Source organism: Hypanus sabinus, chromosome 4 (genome assembly GCF_030144855.1).
Source record: "Hypanus sabinus isolate sHypSab1 chromosome 4, sHypSab1.hap1, whole genome shotgun sequence".
NCBI classification, from domain to species: domain Eukaryota; kingdom Metazoa; phylum Chordata; class Chondrichthyes; order Myliobatiformes; family Dasyatidae; genus Hypanus; species Hypanus sabinus.
The window spans coordinates 160,221,148-160,246,075 of record NC_082709.1 but is presented as its reverse complement, the minus strand read 5'-3'; the positions used below and the strand labels follow the sequence as shown (position 1 = coordinate 160,246,075).

The following is a 24,928-nucleotide window of genomic DNA, read 5'->3' as shown; positions in this document are numbered from 1 at the left end:
TAGCCAAGGTCTGAACAATAACCATTCTTGTACAAAGAAATACAGCAAACCAGTGCCCTCCTTTTCCAATACAAACTTGGTACAGGGACATACTCTGCTCTCCTGGTTTTATTATACTGCTTTAAATCAAAAGAGCGCTCAAGTAGAAAACACCACTCTAGATTTAAAGGATGAGAGTTAGCAAGTTTACTATATAACTCCACATTTATCATTCCTTTAATTGAGATCAAGGCAGGCAAACAATTAACTCACTCACCATTGCATTCCTCAGTATGACTTGTTACTGCAGACAGACTTTGCATCACTTCCATCAAAAGAAAATTCAGAGCTATTTCTACCTTTTTCCTCTTTCCGATCTCTGCAATCGGACAGGACCTGGACTTTCTATACTGGCAGAAAAAGTGTTTTAAGTCTATCCACTCAACTGGTTCCCTCCTTAATGATTTCAGATTATACAATCACACGCTTCCTTGCATCCTTCTTCCTGTTTACACTTTGAAGGGTTCTGGTGACTCAACATTTGCTGTGATGAAACATTTCATTTGGAATGGTCAGTTGCAGCTTAACAGTCTAATTTCAACTCGTTATCTAGTTTCATGTCAATGAAAACTTTTTAGTTGAGTACTTCTATGACATTCTAATGATAATTGTAAAACAACACCATTGCCCTCTTTGGACTCCTGCAGCTATGCTCACACAGATTAGGAAACACAAAAAGGACCAGTTGCACGAATTCGGGTGGGGGGGGGAAGGGGGAACCAATATGCTTGCTAGCATATGAGGGCAAACTAGCTGATAATATAAAGTAGGATACTGAAAGATTTTTTGGCTATATAAAGAATAAAAGGGAGGTGAGAGTTAATATTGGACCACTGGAAAACGATGTTGATCAGGTAGTAATCAGGATAAAAAAATGGCAGATGGACTTAATGGGTACTTTGCATCTGTCTTCACCATGGAAGACACTAGCTATATGCCAGAGGTCTGTGAGTGTTATGGAGCAGGAGGGAGTGCCATTGCTATTACAAACGAAAATGTGCTAGGCAAACTCAAAGCTCTTAAGATGGATAACCCACCTGTACCAGATGGACTACATCCCAGAGTCTTGAGTGCGTTTGCTGAAGAGATAATGGATGCATTGTTCATGATCTTTCAAAAATCACTTGATTCTGGCATGATCCCAGAGGACTGGAAGATCGCAAATGTCACTCCACCCTTTAAGAAGGGAGGAAGACAAAAGAGAGGAAATTATAGGCCAGTTAGCCTAACCTCGGTGATTGGGAAAGTGTTGGAGTCCATTATTAAGGATGAGGTTTCGAGGTGTTTGGAGACTAATGATAAAATAAGTCAAAGTCAGCATGGTTTCTGTGAAGGAAAATCTTGCCTGGCAAATCTCTTAGAATTCAAGGAAGTAACAAGCAGGGTGGACAAAGGAGAGGCAGTGGGTGTCATTTACTTAGATTTTCAGAAGGCATTTGATAAGGTGCCTCACATGAGGCTGCTTAATAGGATAAAATCCTATGGTGTTACAGGAAAGATACCGGCATGGATAGCAGAATGGCTGACAGGCAGGAGGCAGCGAGTAGGAATAAAAGGGACCTTTTCTGGTTGGCTGTCAGTGACTAGTGGTGTTCCTCAGGGGTCAGTATTGGGACTGCTGTTTTTCACATTGTCAGTGATTTAGATATTGGAATTGATGGCTCTGTGGCAAAGTTTGCGGATGATATGAAGAGAGGTGGAGTTTTAGGTCGTTCTGAGGAAGCAAGGCAACAACAGCAGGATTTAGACAAACTGGAAGAATGAGCAAAAACAAAGTGGCAGATAGAATACAGTGCTGGGAAATGTAACAATGCATTTCAGTAAAAGAAACAATAGTGTGGACTATTATCTAAATGGGGAAAAAAATTCAAACATCAGGGGTGCAAAGGAATTTAGGAGTCCTCGTGCAAGACTCCCAGAAGGTTAATTCACAGGTTGTGGTGAAGAAGGCAAATGCAATATTGGCATTCATTTCAAGGGGAATAGAATATAAAAACAAGCAGATAACAAGGATATCAGACACTAGTCAGGCCGCACTTGGAGTATTGTCAACAGTTTTGCCAAATATCTCAGAAAGGATGTACTGTCATTGAAGATGACAGAGGAGGTTCACAAGGATGATTCTGCAAATAAAGAAGGGGTTAACATATGAGGAGCGTCTCACAGCTTTGGGCCTGTACTCACTGGAATTTAGAAGAATGTGTAGGGAAACGCATTGAAACCCACTGAATGTTGAATGTACACCCTATCCCCGTTATGTGCAGAGGATACGTTCCTCACAGTCGACGCATAATGTGAAAATGCATAACGTAAATAAATATGTAAATGGAGAAAACTGGGATGCATTCCAGAGGGCTTCCTGAATATGTTTTATCTGTAATTTAGTCACATTTTCATACCAATATGACAGAAAAGCAGTACTACAAGGAAACATTTGTATTATATTTCATCGATTTAAGGTAATATTCAGTGCAAGTTGAAAGTTAACATACTCGGGATTACAGTACTCACTAACAGTGGCAGGTGTGTTCGCTCCAGGAGATGAGTGGGTGTTGTGGTGTCGGGATCATATCGAGCACAGCAAGGGGTGAAGGAAGACTCACAGAACTCTTAGAACTGCTGGCAGCAGGAGATGACACCGGTTTGAATAAAGTGGCGAGGTTTGTTTGCTTGGCAGCATTTTGTTTTTCAGCATAAACTTGTTTGTAGGGAAGAAGGGTTGATGGCAGGGAACAACGGAAATGCTGACTCCATTCTAAACTTGGGTCCATGTCCATCGCCATCTGTGGCAAGAGTTCCAACTTCCACCATTCCCTCACCATTGATAAACTCCCAGGATTTTCAAAACCGTTTGTTGCCTGCAGCATCTGAGAGATAGTTTGTCCTAAATAAAAAAAACGCCTTGAATGTGGATCACATCTTGGTTGAGTGGCTGAATCAGCGATGTTGTGTTAGGCCGCAGGAAACACACTGTTATGTTAGGATGAATGCTGTCTAAATGTTTTGGATGGGCTGGCGCATTGTCAAGCAACAAAAGAACTTTAAAGGCAAGATTCTGTTACCGGTAGTAGCGTCCCAGAGCTGTGTTACCTTCAGCTGATGCCGCGCTGTTTATAATTTCCAACTTTTTTTTTCGAGCATTAAAGTGGCTCTCTGCCACTTTGCTGATGGCCCAGGACATGACATTGGACATTTAGGAGGCATAGTTAAATACTGCAAGCATAAAATCACTGCACCGTAGGTAAAACCAACAAAAGTTTAGGAGTGCAAGGTCGCACATCCACACCTTGCCAAAACCAATGCAAGACTGGCGGGAGTGAGATTGTGAGGCGCGCACACCTGACTTGTATTGGCGGGAAAGCAGTGCTTCTCATCCCAACAGTGAGACTGTGAGGCGTGCGCACGTGACTTGTATTGGTGGGAAAGCAGTGCTCCTCGCATAACTGTGAGTTTTGGATGCGTATAAGGAGACGTTGGTAGAAATAGGTTCCTCACATAACTGTGAATCTGCATAGTCTGAAGACGCATATAATGAGGATAAGGTGTATCTTCTGGTGGGGGTATTCAGAACTTGAGGGCACAGCCTCAAAACTGAGGGGTGAACTTTTAGAACAGACGCAAGGAGGCATTTTTTAGCGAAAGAGTGATGAGCCTGTGGAATGCTTTGCCACAGACTGTGGTGGAGGCCAAGCCCATGTGTATATTTAAAACAGAAGTTGGCAGATTCCTGATTGGTCGGGGCATCAAGGGATATGGTGAGAGGGCAGGTGTATAGGGTTGATTAGGATCTGGGATCAGCAATGATGAAATGGTGGAGTGGACTCAATGAGCTGGATGGCCTAATTCTGCTATGTTTTATGGTCTAAGATCCTTAGTTCCCTTTATTAATGTTACTATTAACCTTGACATTATTGGATTATTTGCTCATTCAGTGCTTTATAATTGTAGGCTTACCAAGGTTATAAATAATTGCCACCCAACACAGATTCTATTGGTTCCCCTCCCATCTGTTTTCAACCAATCAGAGTACCTCCATTATCTCTGCTCTACTAATCAGCCATTTTTCAACCAGGTCAACAATTTGATTTTCATTGGGTTTCAAACTTCACCAAGTCTTTTTGAAGGGACTGTGTCTTCTGAAACTCAGTGAATGCAAGCAGGCTTCTTCCACTGAGACTAGGGGAGAAAATAAAACAGAGGACATAGGTTAAGGGTGAAGGGGGAAAAGTTTAAAGGGAACATTGGGGGTGGGGCTTCTTCACACAGAGAGTGGTGGGAGTGTGGAATTAGCTGCCAGATGAAGTGGTAAATGCCAGCTCACTTTTAACATTTAAGGAAAACTTGGACAGGCACATGGATGAGAGGGGTATGGAGGGATATGGGCCAGGTGCAAGTCAGTGGGACTAGGCAGGAAAATGGTTCAGCAGAGCCAAGAAGGGCCAAAAGAACCTCCTGTGCTGTAATGTTCTATGGTTCTATAGAATAATATTCACTCACATTTAATTTTGCCTCCTATTGAAAGTCAAAAATTTGAAATCCATCATGACTGAAATCATGCAGACTGTTTTTGTTACCCACTGTATATTTTCAAGATAGTCAGGATCTAGCGGAGAACTTGAAAGTTAATTCGAGCACATACAAAGTTCTCTTGATCCATAAATTGCCTTTCTAGTTTGAAAAAGTATACACACTTTTGAAGAAGAAAATTATTTATACATCAATGTTACCAAGATCTATTATTGAAAAAATGTCATTGAATCTGTTATTCTAGGCTGTTGACTGAAAATTAGTAAAACTTAATCACAGAACAAATATGGCTTTAGTTATGACTGACAAACCCAAATGACCCAAAATATTGACTGTCCATTTACCCCTGTAGATGCTGCCTGAGCTGTTGAGCTCCTCCAGCACTTTTTTTTTTGTGTTCTGAATTATTTATCTTACAGCTGAAGACAAAAACAATTGTCTATTTACTCAAGGATTTGAATAGACTTTTTGATCATAAGATCCAATTATTTTCTTTTCTGTGTTAATTTTGGGAAGCTCATGCCCTAGTTTGACACTAGTTTGACCCTTGAATTTCCAGCATAATGCCCCTCTTTCTAAATTCATATACAGAGCAGTGGTTAAACTTCTGAGCTAGTAATTCAAGATGCCTGGGCTAACAAACAACTCAATGACTCAATCCAAATTACAACAATAGCTGTGAAATTTAAATTCAGTTGACCCTCTGGATTTTGGAAAAGTAGAACAAAACCAAATTAATTGTCATAAATTTCTACCTGATTGATTAATGTTTTCCAGATCCTTCTAAAGCACTCTGACATGGTCTCACTAACCACACAGTTACCAGTATATGCACAGAAAGAATAAAGCGAGATGGACCACTTGCCATGCACAAAACAGCAAATTCTAACATGGCACAGTCACTTTCAGCCTAGAGCAGGGGTCGGCAACCTTTACCACTGAAAGAGCCATATGGACCCATTTCCCACAGAAAACACTGGGAGCCACAAAACCCGTTTGACATTTAAAATGAAATAACACTGCATACAACTGTTTTTTTTTTTGCCTTTGTGCTATGTATAAACAAACTATAATGTGTTGCATTTATGAAATTGATGAACTCCTGCAGAGAAAACGAAATTACATTTCTGCATGCAACAAAAATATTTTGAACTCCGAAAAAAAAGACGTTGGGTTGAAGGTTACTCCATAGTTAGCCTGCCTTGGATCGAAAAATTAAAAGAAATCGCGCACTGGCGGGTGTCAGGTATTGGCAGTGGTGACGTATATTAATAGCGATAAAAAACATGTTGTAGCGGTGTGCTACACGCAGTGCTAAAATAACGACACTGCAGTCAAAGGTAACTTTATTCGAAGTAAACAGCCTTGCTTTAAAGCCTCCCTCAACCCGCCTCCCCGTGGGCGCAGATGCTCCAAAAGACACGTACTCACAAACCCCCGTAGGCTATCTCCCTTAGCCGGAACGGTGGCTAATTGTGAGCCGGTTCAGATGTCCCAGGAAATGGGGTCGCCACAACGTTTTATTTAGATTGTACAAGATCACCATAATCTTCAAATTTCGAATTACATTTCAAAAACTAACAAACCACGGGGAGCCGCAGCATAGAGATAAAAGAGCCGCGGGTTGCCAACCTCGGCCTAGAGGGTCCTCAGATAGCTAGGGACTGGTGTATAAATTAGGAGAATCAAAAACTTGCAGATATTGGAAATCTGAAATAAGAACAAAATATGTTGGAAACACTCATCAGGTTAGGCAGTAACTACAGAAATAGAATTAAAAGCTTCCAGTCAAAGACCCCTTTTCTCAAATTGTGGGGGACTTCTATGTTCCTTAGCACCAGCTCCAGCTCTGAAGGACACAGACGTCAGCCTGGGACTGCAGTAAGAGAGTGAACCGCAAGAGCAACCATCTGATTCATTAGTACTTTTCTGATAAAATGTCCCAAAAATCCCCACAACACTGCAAAAGTACCTTCAACACAAGGACTGCAACAGTTCAAGGCTGCAGCTCACCACCACCTTCTCAGGGCAAAAAGGGCCTTGCCAGATCCTGAAAAAGCCCTAGTTTTCAATAATAGTATCCCTTTAACTCTCATCTTTTTACTGGCATTACCAGGGTTAATACTAATTTTGTTTTGCATTTAAAGTACATTTTCCTTTAGTCTTATACTGTTCCTTCTCTCTGTAATCATCCATGATATTTTATTTAGCAAGTGAAGTGTATCTGCCTTAAGAGTGTACACCAATCCAGTAACATCGCTAAATGCATAAATGTCTGCCAATTTAGCCAATCACACAGATTACAATGTTAAACCCTGTCTCATCACATTGTTAGTCAGTCTTATCCAAATTAGAAGCCTCGGTTTTGGGTGATTTTATGTGTCAAGATATAATGAAAAGTTTGACTTACATAGTGCTCATACAGATCAGAATCATTACACAATGCATTAAGCTAAAGCAATAACCATACAGAATGAAGTGTGAAAGCTACAGAGAAAGTGCAATGCAGGTAAACGATAAAGTGCAAGATCATAACAAGGTAGATTGTGAAATTTAAAGTCCACTTTATCGTACAAGAGGTCTGTTCAAGAGTGGGAAAGGAGTGGTCCTTGAGCTCAGTGGCATATGCCTTCAGGCTTTTGTATCTTCTACTCAATGGGAGAAGGAAGAATGTACAGGTTGGGTAGCATCTTTGATTCCACTAGCTTCTCTACTGAAGTAGGAAGTATAGTCCGTACAGAAGACACCGGTTCCTATGATATGCTGTGTCCATAATTCCATACAATTTACATGCAGAGCAATTATACATCCAGACAGGATGCTCTCTATGGTGCATCAATAAAAATTGGTAAGGGTCAGTGGAGACATACCAAATTCTTTTCGCTTCCTGGTGATGACATCAATGTGGTTTGACTAGGATGCGTTATTAGTGCTGTTCACTCCTAGAAACTTGAAGCTCACAGACTCAACAATATAGACAGGAGAGTGTGCACTGATCCCTCTTCTTGAAGTCAATGACCACCTTTTGTGTCTTGTTGACATTGAGGGAAAGGTTGTTGTCATGACATCACGTTGTTAAGCTCTCTATCTCCTTCCTGTGCTCTGACTCATTGTTAATTGAGATACGACTCACTTCAGTTGTATCATCTGTAAATCTGTACATGGGATGGGTTCCCAACCTGGGGTCCACGGACCCCTTGCTTAATGGCATTGGTCCATGGCATAAGAACATTGACAATCCCTGCAGTGTAGATGGAGTTACAACGGAATCTGGCCAAGCATCCAGGGCATAGGGTAGGGGTCTTAGGACACAACCTTGTGGAGCAACATTGCTTACTGAATGTGATCTGTTGGTCAGCAAGTCAAGGTTCCAGTTGCAAAGAGAAACATTGACTCCTACGGTCTAAGATTTGGTGACAAGCTTGCCTCGAGTTATAGCACTAAAGGCAGAACTGTTGTCGATGGACAATAGCTGACACGGGTATCTTTGAAGTCCATACATTCCAGAAATGAGCACAGGGCCAGGAAAATGGCATCTGCCATAGACCTAATTCAGCTGTAGTTGAACTGCAGTGAGTCAACATGGTCTGGGAGGCTGGAATTGATGTGTGCCATGAACATGCCTCTCAAAGTACTTCATGATATTAGATGTCAGAGCCACTGGATAAGAGTCATTAAGGCCCATTATCTTGTTTTTCTTGGATAACAGAATGATACTGATCTTCTTAAGGCAAGAGGGAACAACAGTCTGAAACAGGGAAAGGTTAAAAAGACATCTACAAATACCCTGCCAGCTAATCCACACAGGTTCTACAGACATGGCCTAATGCTTTCCATGTGTTCACCATCCATAAAACTGACCTTACTCCCACAATAGTGACTGTAGATCCAGTAACCCTTTAGAATATATAAGCCATGCCTAGCACCTGACTCATTTCCTGCACTACAATGAACACTGCATGATCTCAATATTTGAAAAAAAAAGGCATCAACTTAATTTGGCCATTTCAAACCCCTATTTGCTCCAAGGTGTTTCATTGTATGCCCTTAGCTTATTGACCTCCTATGCAACCATATTTGATGCAGAGAAACCAGCAGCAACCCCATGCAGGCCCAAAGGAGTGGACCATTCTCGATGAGGCACTCAGCCCCCACACACCCACCAGACGCAAAGGGCCCGTTTACTACAGCCAAGTTCAGCAGTGAGGGGATTTTGGCCAGAGTAAATCAGAGGCTCTAATCTAAGAACATGCTATGGGACCTATCAGTAAGAAAGGCTCCACAAGGGGTGTAGGCTGAGTTCAATGTTAAAGATTTCAAAGGATTTAAACCTATTAAAACTGACATAAACAATAGCTAAAAACACAAAGTTAGAAATGGCAAGCAAAATATAAAAATATCTGAAGCAAAATTATAAAAATGTGAATTTTTCCAGAAATAAAATTACCTTTCCTTTTGCCTTCTAAACAGTGGGCTTATAATCTCCATTTAAATCAGTGGTGTGTTGTATGCTGCCACAGTACTAATTTAGCTCAAAATCCAAGTGGTAATTGCCAGCAGAAAGCTAGAGAATCCAATTAATTGCTTGACGGGCAAGATGACAGGAAAATCTGTTTGACATATCAAACACACAGCAATTGTGCACAATCCTGGGGCTTACTTCAATGAGGATGGCCGAGTGTCAGATACTTCCCTTTTAGAAAAGCTGATTAACATACAGCACCAGCAAGGCCTAGTTATGTCTAACGTTGCAATGATTTTTCTGACTGTGATAGAGCTCATTCTCATGTTTGGATTTCAGATTTGGATAAAGCCAACCAAGAATGAGGCTGAAATTGTGAATTAAGGTTTTTAAACAGAAATTATAAAACTTGCAAAGTTGATAGTAAACTCACAGAGTAACTTCAAATATGTAACTTATGTGCTCATAGGGGTGATATTCTATATAGCATTTTCAGAAACCAAGAAAATGGAATCTGAATTCTGGAAGAAAAACTTTCCAGATCAGAAATTTCCATAATATTTTATGTACATCAATATATTTCCTATCTCAAACTATTCTTTTGTGAAATTAAACTCAATGGCTCCCTATCAAGTTTATGCCAAGTTTTTAAGCGGATCCTCAGCAGGATCCGGCCGAATTACAAAATTCTGGCCGTGAAGACATATAGGTCCTAGAAAGCTCTTAATCTAGTGTCAGTCTCACCAGAATGAACCGGAACTACTCAGGAGTGGAGGACCCAGAAGTCCAAGCAGCAACTGACTTTTTGCCTTTCAATATTTATGCTTCCAAAAATAATCCTCTCACTTTTTCTGCATCACAAAATTTATCCAACTGTCCCCAATTTGAAGGCAACTTGAAAAACCAAATGTTTCTCTTGCCAAAGATTCTGCTGGACCATTTCAGAAGTTTTGGTTTTTACTTATTATCATTTCTCAGTCCCAACTGCCTGCTAGCTGCTCCCATGCCCCTTCAACACTAACACATTCACTCTATTGCCTGGATCTGCCATAACAAAAGCAAAGTTCATTTACTTGTATCCAATGGAACATCCATGCAGTCTGCTTTGCTTCCTAGTACAGGTCCTCCACTGATTGCTACAGGCTTCCAATCCCTTAAACTGTCCATAAAACTAGCAGTTTGCAAGTCCAAAATGCAGGCACAGAATTCCCACAGGCACACAACAGTCAATAAATCCTCGCCGCCAGGTCTCCCAAATTCTTGTTCGTATGTATGGCCTACATACAAGTCTACAGTTCATTAAGATGGGGAGGACCTACACTCAAAATAGAGCTAGATTTTTTTCACAGTACTGTATTTGTCAGCATGGAGTGGAGAGAGAGTTGGTAAATCCGGCGGGAGTATAGGATGTTGGGAATGGCGAGGGTGGAGTGGCTTGGGGGGGGGGGTGCGCGCGGGTGCAGACACATTCAGCCCTGAGACTCCAGGCAAGGTCATTTGATTCCAAACAATCGGTTTATTGGTCATTACAGAATGTCTCTCTCTTGGTGCTTCCTGCTCCCCCCCCGCTTCCTCTTTTCCCAACCACAATTCCCCTCCTCCTGCCCACTTCCCACTCTCAGCCCACAATAAAGACCCATATCAGAATCAGGTTTATCGTCACTCAAACATCATGAAATGTGTGGCCTTTTTTTTTTGCAGCAGCAGCAGCAGCAGTAAAATGCAACGAATAAAATTACTACAGTACTGTGCAAAAGTCTGAGTCATCCTAGCTATTTATATGTGCCTAAGACTTTTGCACAGTACTGGAGAGTAAGATTGTTAGAATCCAACACATACTGATTCACTTCCATATTCCACAAGTTTAGTTGGAATATGGCAAGCCCACCCATAAGATTTTGATACATTCTTTAGTGCATTGTAAAACATAAATCAGTATTAACCAAAAGAAAAATATTTCCACAGACTTAAAAGAAAAATGCATTTCTTGTCCAAATAGTAAAAAAAATGCTTTCATTGTTTTTTTTAAAAAATTAATCAACATATTTATTGCAGATGTAATCTTGCAATTAATTTTCAGTCCAAAAAAATAGAACTCTTCATGAATCAGTCTATCATCCTTGCACAGGGACAATACTAATTTTCTCTGTATCATTTCAGTTTTAGAGTGTGTCTTGTTATTCACTTAATATTCAACGTTCCCAAGTGCTCAAATGTTGAGGCTGAAATAAATGATTTAAGTTCTACTCTCTCAACTTTACAGCAGTGTTAATGATAAAGTGAAGAAACAATTCCAGCATAGTACTAGCAAATCCCTTTGGCATTGTGCACAGATTAATCTCAAGATGACTGCCAAGGCTGAGCAAAGGTACAGGGCAAATGGCAAAAAGCATAAATATATGCAAGTATGGAAAGGCAAATGTGACAAGGACAAGGGGAAGGACCACAAGAGGAGTATGTGGGTGGGATAGTGCAGTTAGGGCTTGAAAAGCCCTACTGTGAGGTGAGGCTGCAAATTACTAATATTGGAAATATGATGCATATCAGAAAATACTTGCAATAAAATCCTGTAACCTTGTGGCCCTGTTGGTCTTGATTCACATTTGTGACAGGGGGGTTCAGCTCCATTACAAATAATGACAACAAGCCAGTTTTGAACTTTTAAAAAAACAATGCAAAATGGAATCAATCAGGATGATTGCAGTGAGTACTTGAGGTTAGCTGGTGGTTTGGGAGGTGGGGGGGGAAGGGAGAAGTGGGGCTGGGGCAGAAAGACCTGCCCTCCAGTGGTCTAGAGGAGGGTGGGGCAAGAATGGGGAGAAGTGGGGCTGGGTCAGAAAGGCCTGCCCTCTAGTGGTTTGGGGGGTGGGGGTGGAAATGGGGCTGAGCAGAAAGATCTGCTCTTTACTGATTTGGAGGGGTACTTGTACAATAACAGTTCTTTCATCAGTTCCAATAAAAGTATAAAATTCAGCATCAACTGTTCAAATAAAAATTCAAAATCAACTGTTACTTAAAATCCACTGAGTGAACAAATTGATTTGATTATTAAAATAGAAAATGCTAAATGCACCTATGATGGAAGAGATGAAACAGTTAATGTTTAGCTTTGCACTGCCTTTGTTCATACATTTAACTCATTCCCTTTTAAGTGACTTCCTCATGTCTGCTTCAACTGTCAAAGGTAAAACACTTAGCTAGTGCAATGTTTTACAGCAGCAAGATCAGGGTTCAATTCTTGCCTTTGTCTGTAAAGAGTATGTATATTCTGCCCCAGGACCGAGTGAGTTTCCTCCAGCGCTCCAATCTCCTCTCACATTCCAAAGATGTACTGTTAAGGGAGAGCTGTGGCCACACTATGTTGATGCTTGCACAATCCTCTCTGATTTGATTTGATGAAAGAGGCATTTCACTATCTTTCAATGCTCATGACAAATTAAGCTAATCTTTAATTTTTACCTTTAAAGATTTTATTTCCTGTCTTCCCTATTACATAATCTCATTTCAAATCTTTAGTCATGCAACCATTAACCCTTTATTCTGTGTATCCTAATTTTGTTAAAATTGTTTGTGAAACATTGTCTAAAACCTTCAGAAAATCCACATCATAACGATTAAGTTGTTTCTTTATGAACATTTTCTGCTGGGATATCAAAAAAATTCAGTTTAATGAAGTATGATTTCCTTTTCTAAACCTGTACTGGATCTCTGTATATCCCTATTGTCCCAATTGCCATTTCTAATTCCACTAACATCTTTCTTGTATCCAAGACTACAGTAAATACAAACTGAGGATAAACTCCAATCTGAAGATAATTTATTTACTTTAACCATGGTCAGCCTCTTAAGTGGCAATGTTCTTCCCATCTATTACCACTACGGCCTTCCATCTGATTAAGATGTTGGCACCATTCTTACAAGGCCCAGACCAATTCAAAATTCTCATTTAGTATCAATCATGCTATCCCCCTTTATCTATAAATCATTGTATTGGTCCCTACTCAGCTCGGCCCCTCTTGCAAACACACACAACAGTTACCAGCTGACCAAGGACTTTTGGCTCTTGCTTTTGCCAAATTTTTCTAGTGTCAGTTCTTAATTTTTTTCCAACTCCCCTCTCCTTTTACTAAACCGGTCTCAAACCTAAACTGTTCACTTAATCTTCACCACATCTTGTTTAATAATATTCTTTCTCCTTTTTGTCTTTCAGTTTTGACATTGGCTCCCTTACCTTTCCATCCTAAGGAGGCATGGGATCCAAGGGGACATAGCTTTGTGGATCCAGAACTGGCTTGCCCACAGAAGGCAAACAATGGTTGTAGACGGGTCATGTTCTGCATGGAGGTCGGTGACTAATGGGATGTCTCAGGGATCTGTTCTGGGACCCCTACTCTTTGTGAATTTTATAAATGACCTGGATGAGGAAGTGGAGGGATGGGCTAGTAAGTTTGCTGATGACACAAAGGTTGGGGATGTTGTGGATAGTGTGGAGGGCTGTCAGAGGTTACAGCAGGACATTGATAGGATGTAAAACTGGACTGAGAAGTGGCAGATGGAGTTCAACCCAGATAAGTGTGAGGTAGTTCATTCTGGTAGGTCAAATATGATGGCAGAATATAGTTTTAATGGTAAGACTCTTGGCAGTGTGGAGGATCAGAGGGATCTTGGGGTCTGAGTCCATAGGACACTCAAAGCTGCTGCGCAGGTTGACTCTGTGGTTAAGAAAGCGTACAGTGCATTGGCCTTCATCAATTGTGGAATTGAATTTAGGAGCCGAGATTGCAGCTATACAGGACCCTGGTCAGACCCCCCCCCCCCCCCCCTTGGAGTACTGTGCTCAGTTCTGGTGGCCTCACCATGGGAAGGATGTGGAAACCATAGAAAGGGTGCAGAGGAGATTGACAAGGATGTTGCCTGGATTGGGGAGCATGCCTTATGAGAATAGGTTGAGTGAACTCGGTCTTTTCTCCTTGGAGCGACAGAGGATGAGAGGTAACCTAATAGAGGTGTACGAGATGATGAGAGGCATTGATCGTGTGGATAGTCAGAGGCTTTTTGCCAGAGCTGAAATGGCTAACAGGAGGAGGCATTGTTTTGAGGTGCCTGGAAGTAGGTACAAAGAGGATGTCAGAGGTAAATTGTTATTATTGTTTTTACACAGAGTGGTAGGTGTGTGGAATGGGCTGCTGGGGGTGATGGTGGAGGTGGATACGATAGGGTCTTTTAAGAGACTCCTGGATAAGTATGTGGAGCTTAGAAAAATTGAGGGCTATGGGCAACCCTAGGTAATTTCTAAAGTAAGGACATGTTCGGCACAGCTCTGTGGGGCAAATGCCTGTATTGTGCTGTAGGTTTTCTATGTTTCTATCCCTGTAGAGTGAAGGAATTCCAAGCCTGTTCTTGGAACAAATTGAAAATGTTTGATTGGGGTTCTATCCCAACCATATGCAAACTAGTCTCTTTGAAGTTAGATCTCCTCCAGTTACAGAAATTCTATTCAAACTCCCCTTGCCCTTCTCCATTAATAATCTAAGCCTTACTACGTGATCACTGATTGCAACTGAGTGTTGTGACGATTTGCTCCGCTGTGTGATAGAGGCTCAGGCTGCGGGCCTGCTCCAGGCTTTGTGTCTGTGGACTCATTTTCATTCTGAACGATACTGCTTGCTTTCATTGTTTGCAAAATGTGTGTGTTTTTGTCCCTCTCTCCGCCCACTGGGTGTTTGTTAGTCTTTTTTTAAAAAAAGAGTTCTTGTTTTGTGGCTGTTTGTACAGAGACAAATTTCAAGGTTGTACAGTTTATACACACTTTGATAATAAATGGACTTTGAATATGCACACACAGTTCTCAAAACCACATACGGAAAATTCACAGGACTGTAAACACCCAGAGAGAATTCTCTTGAACAGACTTTTACAACTGTTCCTCTTTGACTTTCGCAGCACTTCTCTTGCACTCCTGTTACCTGGAGGCAACAGAATACTGTAGGCAGCATGACAGCCACACCATTTCGTTTATTTCCATTTCCCCCAACAAAACAATTTGCCTCAAAAGAACATTACACGCAGTCAGAACCTTATCTCGGTGTTAAAAGCAGTTCCATTAAGTTGAACAGGGCAGTCAGGGAAGAATGTTACATCAGGAAATGTAAGATTGAGAGCAAAATAAAGCACTTAGTTATTTTGGCTTATGGTTTTTAGTATCTTAATTCTAGAGGTACAGCACATGTGACCAATTAATCTGCTAACCGGTACTCTGGAACGTGGGAGAAACCGGACCATCCCAAGGAAACTCACACAGTCGTGGGGAGAATGTGCAAACTCCTTACAGTTGGTGATGGAAGTGAACCTGGATCAGACAGACAGACATACTTTATTGATCCCGAGGGAAATTGGGTTTCATTACAGCCGCACCAACCAAGAATAGTGAAGACATATAGCAATAATCGCTGGCGCTACAATAACATTACGCTACGCACTATGGTGCAGTGCCGCCCAATTTGTGAGAAATATTGAAAAAATACCACACTGCTCACTATCCAGTCACATTATGTGATGAGTTTACTATTTGGCTGTTCCTCCTGCCATAAATAACTTGCACTGAGCTATTGCACCAGGAGTCATGCAGTTATCCAGTACCTCAGTGAAATATACAGTTACTTTTCAAAACAATAACAAATGGTGGGCCTTTTGAGCAAGGCAGCCACCCAGACCAAGTCAAATCCAATCATAACCTGGCGGCCACGAACTTCTAGTGCAAGGAGGAGGGGCTTATTTCTATGCAGGCTCCCGAGTACCCTGGCAAAATCTGAGTTTAATTCTCTTTACAATTAGGCATTCTTCAAACACATTGCCAAGGCTTCTATGTATATAAGCACTTTAGCATCTCAATAGACTTATTCTGCATCCCCTTATTGTGTGACTATTGACTGGGCCCATGCAAACATTTGTATTACATGTAAGTTTAGATGAACACATTTCAAATTTAAATCCAAACTACACTATTGAAATTCAATCTTATTTGGGAAATGTCATGCAAAGTTGTAGCAGGTCCCTTAACAGGATGAACATGCATCCTGTGTTGTATGCATAACTTAATATAAATAATGGGTGCACTTACAATAGTAAAGGAAGATTTTAAATGAAAGAACACAAAAATACATATATTTCCTGAAGTATCAGAAATTAGTTAGGGTGCCTAAGGACTGGTAAAGCTAAAAGTTTCATAATACATATCAGTGATAATAAATATGATTCTAAGACAGCTACTCTAATATTTAGATTCAAGAAGGGTGAAGCAAGACCAAGGAATGATAATATTTCAAGACTAACGAATAACGTTTGAGAATGTGATCTAGGGAAACAAGCATCAGAATGGATTGTTGAATGGCTTTAAGTCTATAAGGTTTTAAGTCTACATGGGAGTAAGGAGGAGCTATTTAAGTGCAAGGAAGTGGGTAGGAATGTTCTATTGGGATTGAGACCACTGTTGTTCAACAATTTATAGTCATTAAGTCAAAGAGCACTGCAGAACAGAACAAGCCCTTTGGCCCATCTAATCCATGACAAACTGCTATTCTGTCTCATCCTGTTGATCTGCATCTGAGCTACAGCTCACCACACACCCTCAAAACCATGCACTTACCCAAACACCTCTCAGGTGTTCCAATCAAACCCATATCCACCACTTCCACTTGCAGCTAGTTCCACATTCCCACAAGTGATGGTCCTCCTCAGGCTCCCCCTAATATTTCAGATGCCCCACCCTGAACCTATGACCTCTGTATGCCTCAAAATTTTGTACACTTCTATCAATTCTCCCCTCATTCTCTTATCCTCCAGGGAATAAGGTCTTAATCTTTTCAGTCTTTCCTTATAACTCAGTCCTCAAGTCTCGGCAACATCTTTGTAAATTTTCTCTATCTTATTGATATCTTTCCTGTTAGGTGGATGATCAGAACAAATACTGCATATTTAGCCTTAGCAAGATCTTATACATCGTCAACATAACACCCCAGTGGTCAGTGTTTTGACTTATGAAGGTCAACGGCTCTCTCTACAAACTCATCTACCTGTGACACTACTGTCAAGGAACCATGGATACGTACTCTCAGATCCCTCTGTTCATCCTGTAAATCCTACTCTGGTTTATCGTCTTCAAATTTTTTGTATTAAATTCCGTCTGCTATTTTACCAGCACATGTCTTTTAGCTGGCTTAGAACCCAGTGCAAGCGCTGCTAGCCTTCCTCACTGCCCTCTACAATGACAACCTTGCTGCCATCACAATTATGCCGATCCAATTTACCACATCATATTCTCCATCTCTTTGGGCTCCACAGAAAGATGACCACCACTGATCTTCAGGTAGACCAATTTTGGCCCTTGCTATCCTTTTGCTCTTAATATCACTGTAGATGTTTTTGGGATTCTTCTTTACCATGTCTGACAAAGCAACTTCATGCCTTCTTTTAGTCCTCCTGATTTCCCTCTTACACGTTCTCTTGCATTTCCTGTCCTTCTCATGAAACATCTCATTTATTCCTATACTGCTGGGCACCTCATCCTTCTTCTTAACCAGGCCCTCCAAGATGCTTTGAAAGCCAAGGTTCCCTAAACTGGTTAGTCTTGCCCTTTACTCTAAAAACAAAAGTGCACAAACTCTGTATTCTCGATAATTCACTCCTGAGGGCAAAGTCCTTTCTAATGTCATCAAAATTGGCCTTTCTTCAATTTTGAAACTTAACCTGAGAACCAATCTTATCCTTCTCCATAATTAACTTAAAACTAAAGCAATTATGTCCACTAGATCCAAAGTGTTTCCCTGTACACATTTCTGTCCCCTGCTCTGTTGCTTATATTAATAAGAGATCTCATATCACACGCATTAGCTGGGACCTCCCCATATTGATTCTGGGAACTTTTGTGAGCACATTTGACAAACTCTATTCCATTCAGTCCGTTTACAGCATGGGAGTCCCAGTCAATGGGAAAAAGTTAAAATAACTAACACAACCCTTATTTTTATTGCAACCTTCTGCTCCCTCTCTATAAATTTGCTCCTTTAAATGTTGCTGACACTTGGGCAGGTTATAATATAATCACTATAAGTTGGTCATCCCTTTCTTATATCTCAGTTGCAGCAACAAAGCCTCAGTAGACAAGGCCTTCAGTCTGTCCTGTCTGAGCACTGCTATTACATTTTAAAAGGCCGGTGCAACCTTTTATACATTGGTGAGACCTGACGCAGACTGGGACACCGTTTCACTGAACACCTACGCTCTGTCCACCAGAGAAAGCAGGATCTCCCAGTGGTCACACATTTTAATTCCACGTCCCATTCCCATTCTGATATGTCTATCCATGGCCTCCTCTACTGTCAAGATGAAGCCACACTCAGGCTGGAGGAACAACACCTTATATACCGGCTGGGTAGCCTCCAACCTGATGGCATGAACACTGATCTCTCTAACTTCTGTTAATGCCCCTCCTCCCTTTCTTACCCCATCCCTTATTTATTTATTTATCTTCCCCCCCTCTCTCTCTCTCTCTCTCTCTCCCCCCCCTCCCTTTTTTTCTCTCTCTGCCCCTCTCACAATCACTCCTTGCCTGTTCTCCATCTCCCTCTGGTGCTCCCCTCCCTCTTTCTTTCTCCTGAGGCCTCCCGTCCCATGATCCTTTCCCTTCTCCAGCTCTGCATCCCTTTTGCCAATCACCTTTCCAGCCCTTAGCTTCACCCCTCCCCCTCCTGTCTTCTCCTGTCATTTTGGATTTCCCCTCCCCCTCCCAAGTCTCTTACTATCTCTTCTTTCAGTTGGTCCTGACGAAGGGTCTCTGCCCGAAACATCGACTGTACTTCTTCCTCTACTTGCTGCCTGGCCTGCTGTGTTCCTCCAGCATTTTGTGTGTGTTGCTTGGATTTCCAGCATCTGCAGATTTCCTCGTGTTTACATTTTCCCTGACTGGTAATGACACCCATCTCCCTTTAGAAGCTCCCCTTCTATCATGTCAAAAACAACAGAACCCCAGAACACTGAGCTGCCAGTCCTCCCCTTCTTTAACTAACCTTCACTAATGTCTATGACAGGGGTCGGCAACCATTACCACTGAAAGAGCCATATGGACCCATTTCCCACAGAAAAGAAAACACTGGGAGCCACAAAACCCGTTTGACATTTAAAATGAAATAACACTGCATACAATGGTTTTTTTTTGCCTTTATGCTATGTATAAACAAACTATAATGGTGTTACATTTATGAAATTGATGAACTCCTGCAGAGAAAACGAAATTACATTTCTGCATGCAACAAAAACATTTTGAACTCCGAAAAAAAGACGTTGGGTTGAAGGTTACTCCATAGTTAGCCTACCTTCGATCGAAAAATTAAAAGAAATCGCCCACTGGCGGGTATCAGGGATTGGCAGTGGTGACGTATATTAATAGCGATAAAAAACACGTTGTGGCGGTGCGCTACACGCAGCGCTAAGATAACGACACTGCAGTCAAAGATAACTTCATTCGAACTAAACAACCTTGCTTTAAAGCCTCCCTCAACCCGCACCCCATGGGCGCGGATGCTCCAAAAGACACGTACTCACAAACCCCCATAGGCTATCTCCCTTAGCCGGAACGGTGGCTAATTGTGAGCCGATTCAGATGTGCCAGGAAATGGGTCGCCACAATGTTTTATTTAGATTGTACAAGATCACCATAATCTTCAAATTTCGAATTACATTTCAAAAACTAACAAACCACGGGGAGCCGCAGCATAGAGATGAAAGATCCGCATGCGGCTCCGGAGCCGCGGGTTGCCGACCCCTGGTCTATGATATCATAATCCTATGTGCTAAGGTTCTAAACTCACCTACAATACTCTTTGCACAGAAATAGATGCACCTTAGCACCTTATTTCCACCATGCTCAAAATTTAGTTCCTGTCTTTATATGTAAACTTAACATCTCCTTTCCTCATTGTGCTCCATTAGCTGCCCTTGATTGCCAATTTCCACCCCCCTGCAACTCAAGTTTGAAACACCCCCCACCCCCCAGAACAGCACCAGCAAATCTTCCTGCAAGGACACTCGTTTCCCTCAAGTTCTGATGCAAACCATCCCATTTGTATAGGTCCCTCCTTTCCTGGAAGAGCTCCACAAAACAAATATCTGAGCCCTTCCTCCTGAACTCTTTCTTCAAAAATGTGTTAAACTGTATTATCTTTGTACTTCTGGCACACTGGTGCATGGCATGGGCAGCAATCCTGAGATCACCACCCTGGAAGTCCTGTCCTTGAATTTAGCACTAATCTGACTGAAGCCACTCCACAGGACCTTATCACCCTTACACTTCCTACTTATGTCATTGGTACCAATATAGACCTCATGCTCTGGCTGCTCACCCTCTCATTTAAGAATGCCATAGACTCCATCAGAGATATCCCTGACCCAGACACATGGGAGGCCACATACCATCCAGGAATCTTGTTCTTGAACACAGAACCTCCTGTCTGTACTCCAAGCCAATGAATACCCTATCATTACTCCTCACCTCTTCTACCCCCTTTCCTTCTGAATCACAGAGCCAGCCTCAGTGCCAGAGACCTGATTGTTGGGGCCTTCCTCTGCTAGGTTGCCCCCCAGAATAATATCTGAAACAATAAACTTGTTATTAAGGGGTACCCTGCACTAGCTTCCTATTCCATTTTCCTATCCTGATGGTCACCTATTTACCTATGTCCAGTACCTTAGCAGTTACTTCCTCCCTGTATCTCCTATCAACCCTTCCACCTCCTGAATGATCGGAAGGTCATCTAGCTCCAGTTCCCCAAGGCAGTCTGTAAGCAGCTGCAGCTCGATGCAAATAGCTAATATACCTGGAGGATTTGCAATCAAAATACTGGCAACACACCATTTTCCTAAAACAATTTAGGTGAAGGAAATAAACAAAAAGTGTCTATAAATAGCTTCACAATGTTTAACAGATTTACATTACCATTCTGAACCAAACCACAAAATGAACAATTCAAAATTTCAGAACATGTATCAGATACTGTACAACCAAAGTTGAGAGGTAGAAGTGCTTTCATGGTTTATAGACATTTTTGGGCATAAAACATGATAAGCTAACAGTTCTTCCACCAGCAGCGAACATTACATTGATGGCACTTCACCTTAATGACCCTCCATGTCTGATCTAAACCCTTTCCCAAACCCCACCACTTGAATTTCATTTCATTTCCACCATCCTGGCCCGGGTGATGAGCACCTTTCAAAAAGACACCATCGGAAGCCAAGGTCTTGCTCCAAAATTGTATACTTAGATCCAAGAGCTAAGATCAGCCCATCCAGATTTTCCACCAAGTTGGACACACTAATAGCTAGCTGCACCACAGATCTAAAATTCACAGATTGAATACTATACATTTATGGTACACAACCTTGAATCAAAATAAAGGCAGAATTGGAACAGTGCACATTACATACTACAATCTGAAATAAGGAGAGAACAACATTCATCTGACTAGATCTAACACAAGAAAACTTCACTTGGTTTCAAACTCCTTGCTTTAAATGGTTCCATTATAATTTACCAGGATTTTTGTAAGTAGCATCTTAGTCATGTATATACACATTGAATGCAATCCACAGTTCTTTGAGATTGTTAACTCCAAATACTCTTAATCCATAAGGTTCACCTTATTTAGGAAAATGGCCATTCCCATAACCTGAAACCATAATCCCTTATAGATTGAGATACATTTGTCTGAGAAAGCGGCCTCCAGGCATCCAACAGTAACAATTTTATGTTTCCATAATATACATTTTGCAAAGATTGCTCTTTCACTTCATGAGAGAATATGTCAATTCAGGATCATGACCCTCCAAAGCTAGGTTTTTCAGTGCTAAGATACAGAAATGGAGAATGTACATAATGTATAGATCATGCGTACAGCATGAAAACCTTAGATTAGCAGAAGAGTTTGCTACATCTATACTTCAGTTCCATGTAAAGGTAACACAGCATTTGACTTAGAGTAGTTGTTGAACCCACATATTAATTTTATGTGCAGAATCCTTCATGTCACATCTAGCAAAATCAGTTGTTTTTTCCCCTTCTAATAAATGGATCTTTTTTCCCATTATTTGATTATTGGCTGATGCTATTATACTTCAGCTACCAATCTCTTCACAATCAGAAGTGTACCATAGCTTTTCACACCCTCATAGGTATTTCAATGCACCCTGGTATTACAAGTAAAACTGGACTTAATGAATCTAATTCCCTCATTCAAATCACTGATATAAATTGCTAAAAGCTGACGCTCAAGCACTAACTTGTGGAATTTTTTTGGTTACACCTTACTAATTCAGGAAGATGTAGGGATATGGACATTGTGTAGGTAGGAGAGATTAGTTTTTGGGGTTTTTTGATCCACTGGTTACTGGTTCAGCACAACATTGTGGACCAAGGGGCCTGTTGCTGTGCTCTACTGTTCTCTGTAATCTGAAGATTTCCAGTATTCTTCCTTAAACAATCCTTAATCCATGATGATGATGATTTATTAATTACAAACCCTTGAATCCCAGTATTATTCCTAACCACCTGATATATGACATTTTATCAAATACCGATTTAAAAATCCAGAGGTATGCATTTATTCTTCTCGACCCATTTTCTTCTCTTTTTTTGACAGGGACTTTAACTATCCAACTCTTCAGATAGATGTAGTTTCATGAAAAGCAAATAAAATCTGATGGTCCAAAAATAAACCAAAATAACATAAAATGTACCTTTCCCAATATAAAAAGACAATTTTTTTTGGTTAAATGACCACTGAAGTCCTCAGACTCACCCTAATACGTAGTCCACCAATACTCTTGACCAGAACCGAGAGTGCAAACAAAATTGTGTTGGAGGTAGATGAATAGTGACAGTGGAAGTTAAGTAGTAGCATGCATTTCACAACAGATTCTAGCAGCTTTTCAATTATTAATGATGAACTAAACTGCTTTTTCTCTGATTCATCTTTCCATCATTTCTTGGGTTGGAGTATTATAATTGCTATCTTTCACTTCACTGGACTAATTTGAAACCTGGAAGGTCAAAATCAATATATCCTTGTTTCTGCATGCCTTAATTGCAAAAAATTACCTCCAGGGTATTGACTACATTCAAAGGGGATGCTAAATATAGTACAGAAATATGTGTCTTCACATCAATTATATCCTTGTTTTCATTAGCCTATGCTTTCTCCCATAATATCCAGCATGTTCTACTTTCTTCTGTGAAGACAGAGATGCAGAAAATTTGTCTAATGTTTCTGCCCTCTTCTTATTAATATTTCTCCATAAAGGATCCATACTCATTTTAGTTAATCTTTAATTCTGCACATTTCTCAAAGTTCATACAAATCTCCCTCTGTATTTCTAGGTAATTTTCCATTGTATTTTTGTCTTCTCTATTTCCTGCCCATCTTTTGCTAATTTTACAAAATTTCTTGCAAGATTCTGGCTTATTATTTTGAACAACTTTCTTCTGCCACACAATCATTTTCCAGCACCAACCCCACAAGCTTGATGAACAGATATCTAAGTATTTTTGAAGGATCTGACGAAGGGTCTCGGCTGGAAACGTCGACAGTGCTTCTCCTTATAGGTGCTGCCTGGCCTGCTGTGTTCCACCAGCATTTTGTGTGTGTTGTTTGAATTTCCAGCATCTGCAGATTTCCTCATGTTTGATCCATTTACTTTTATTCTGAATAAACATAAAAACTTGATCCTTCACAGCCTCTGGCCTGGAGGATTTCATCACTTCTGAAATTCACAGCTAAATCCATAACTGCCTCAAGCTGGTTTAATATAATTTCCTGTACACAAGCATAAAGGGGACAAAATAACTGTCAGTCTGTATCCGATGCAGCACAGAAATAGCAAAATAAGATAAAAGAAATGATAAAAAAAACCACAAATACAGATACAAAAGATAGCTTATCTACATAGACTGATCGTCCATAAAATGATGCCAGGCTGTACATAAGGTAACTGACAGGAAATAACAGAATAGTGGTGAAGTTAGTGGATGGAGGTGTTTTTTCAGCTTTATTGATTGGGGAAAGTAACTGTTTTTGAGTCTGATGGTTCTGGAGTGGATACTATGCAGCGCACCCCCTCCCAATGGGAGTGGGACAGAAAGTCCATGACTGATGCCAGTAATGCACCTGTCAGTTTTGGCGACCTGTTGTGGAGGCTTCCTATCTGCAGCAGTACGGCTTCCATATCGAGCAGTCACACAGCTAGTCACAGTGCTCTCCACTGAACATCATAGAATGAAATGAATGTGGATGAGAAAAACCTCTTTAGAAAATAGAGGTGTTAGTGACCTTTCTGTGCAGGATGTCTCCTGGGACCGTGAGAGATGTGTGATGAACACTCCCACGAGTTTGAAACTGCTTGCATTTTCCACTGCTATACTGCCAATATAAATGTGTTGTGAATGGTGAGTTCTCCCAAAGCTGATGAACGTCTCTTTTCCTGAACTGTGCCCCCTGATCTTACCCTCCTCAGGTAGGTGAATCATGCTCCCAGCCAAGCCCTTTAAGAGTTTTTACGTATATGTTTGATATTTCCTTCCAATTTTCTAAACACTAGGGAATACCATGCCAGACCCCTTGATTTCTGCTTACTTAAGTATGTATTTGCCATTGAATGAGTTCAGTAAAACTTTGTGAATCAGAATCTAATTTATTATCACGGACATATGTTATGAAATCTATTGTCTTGTAGCAGCAATAATAAAGTTCAAGGCATATTTATGTCACCATATACAACCCTGAGATTCATTTCCTTGCAGGCATACTCAATAAATCCTAACAGAATCAATGAAAGACCACACCAATTTGGCCG

At 40.9% G+C, this 24,928-nt stretch overlaps 1 protein-coding gene and 1 non-coding gene across 28 annotated transcripts in view; both read right to left on the bottom strand.

Moving 5' to 3' along the window:
- Positions 1-24,928, bottom strand: part of LOC132393410 (type 2 lactosamine alpha-2,3-sialyltransferase-like) — a 134,264-nt gene that overhangs the window by 61,651 nt on the left and 47,685 nt on the right. For 2 of the 27 annotated variants that reach the window (XM_059968590.1, XM_059968612.1), the window contains exon 1: positions 257-404. The exons of 21 other annotated variants lie outside the window; for them this stretch is intronic. In XM_059968590.1, coding sequence (XP_059824573.1) covers positions 257-311 — 55 coding nt within the window. In that variant the 5' untranslated portion in view covers positions 312-404. Of the gene's footprint in view, positions 1-256; positions 406-1,076; positions 1,213-2,550; positions 2,570-24,928 lie in introns of those variants that run through there. 4 more of the 27 variants (XM_059968594.1, XM_059968584.1, XM_059968613.1 and 1 more) reach the window with 4 other exon arrangements.
- LOC132393602 (U6 spliceosomal RNA) lies at positions 11,112-11,213 on the bottom strand. The gene has a single exon (XR_009511995.1). It is a non-coding gene; the product is annotated as a U6 spliceosomal RNA (small nuclear RNA).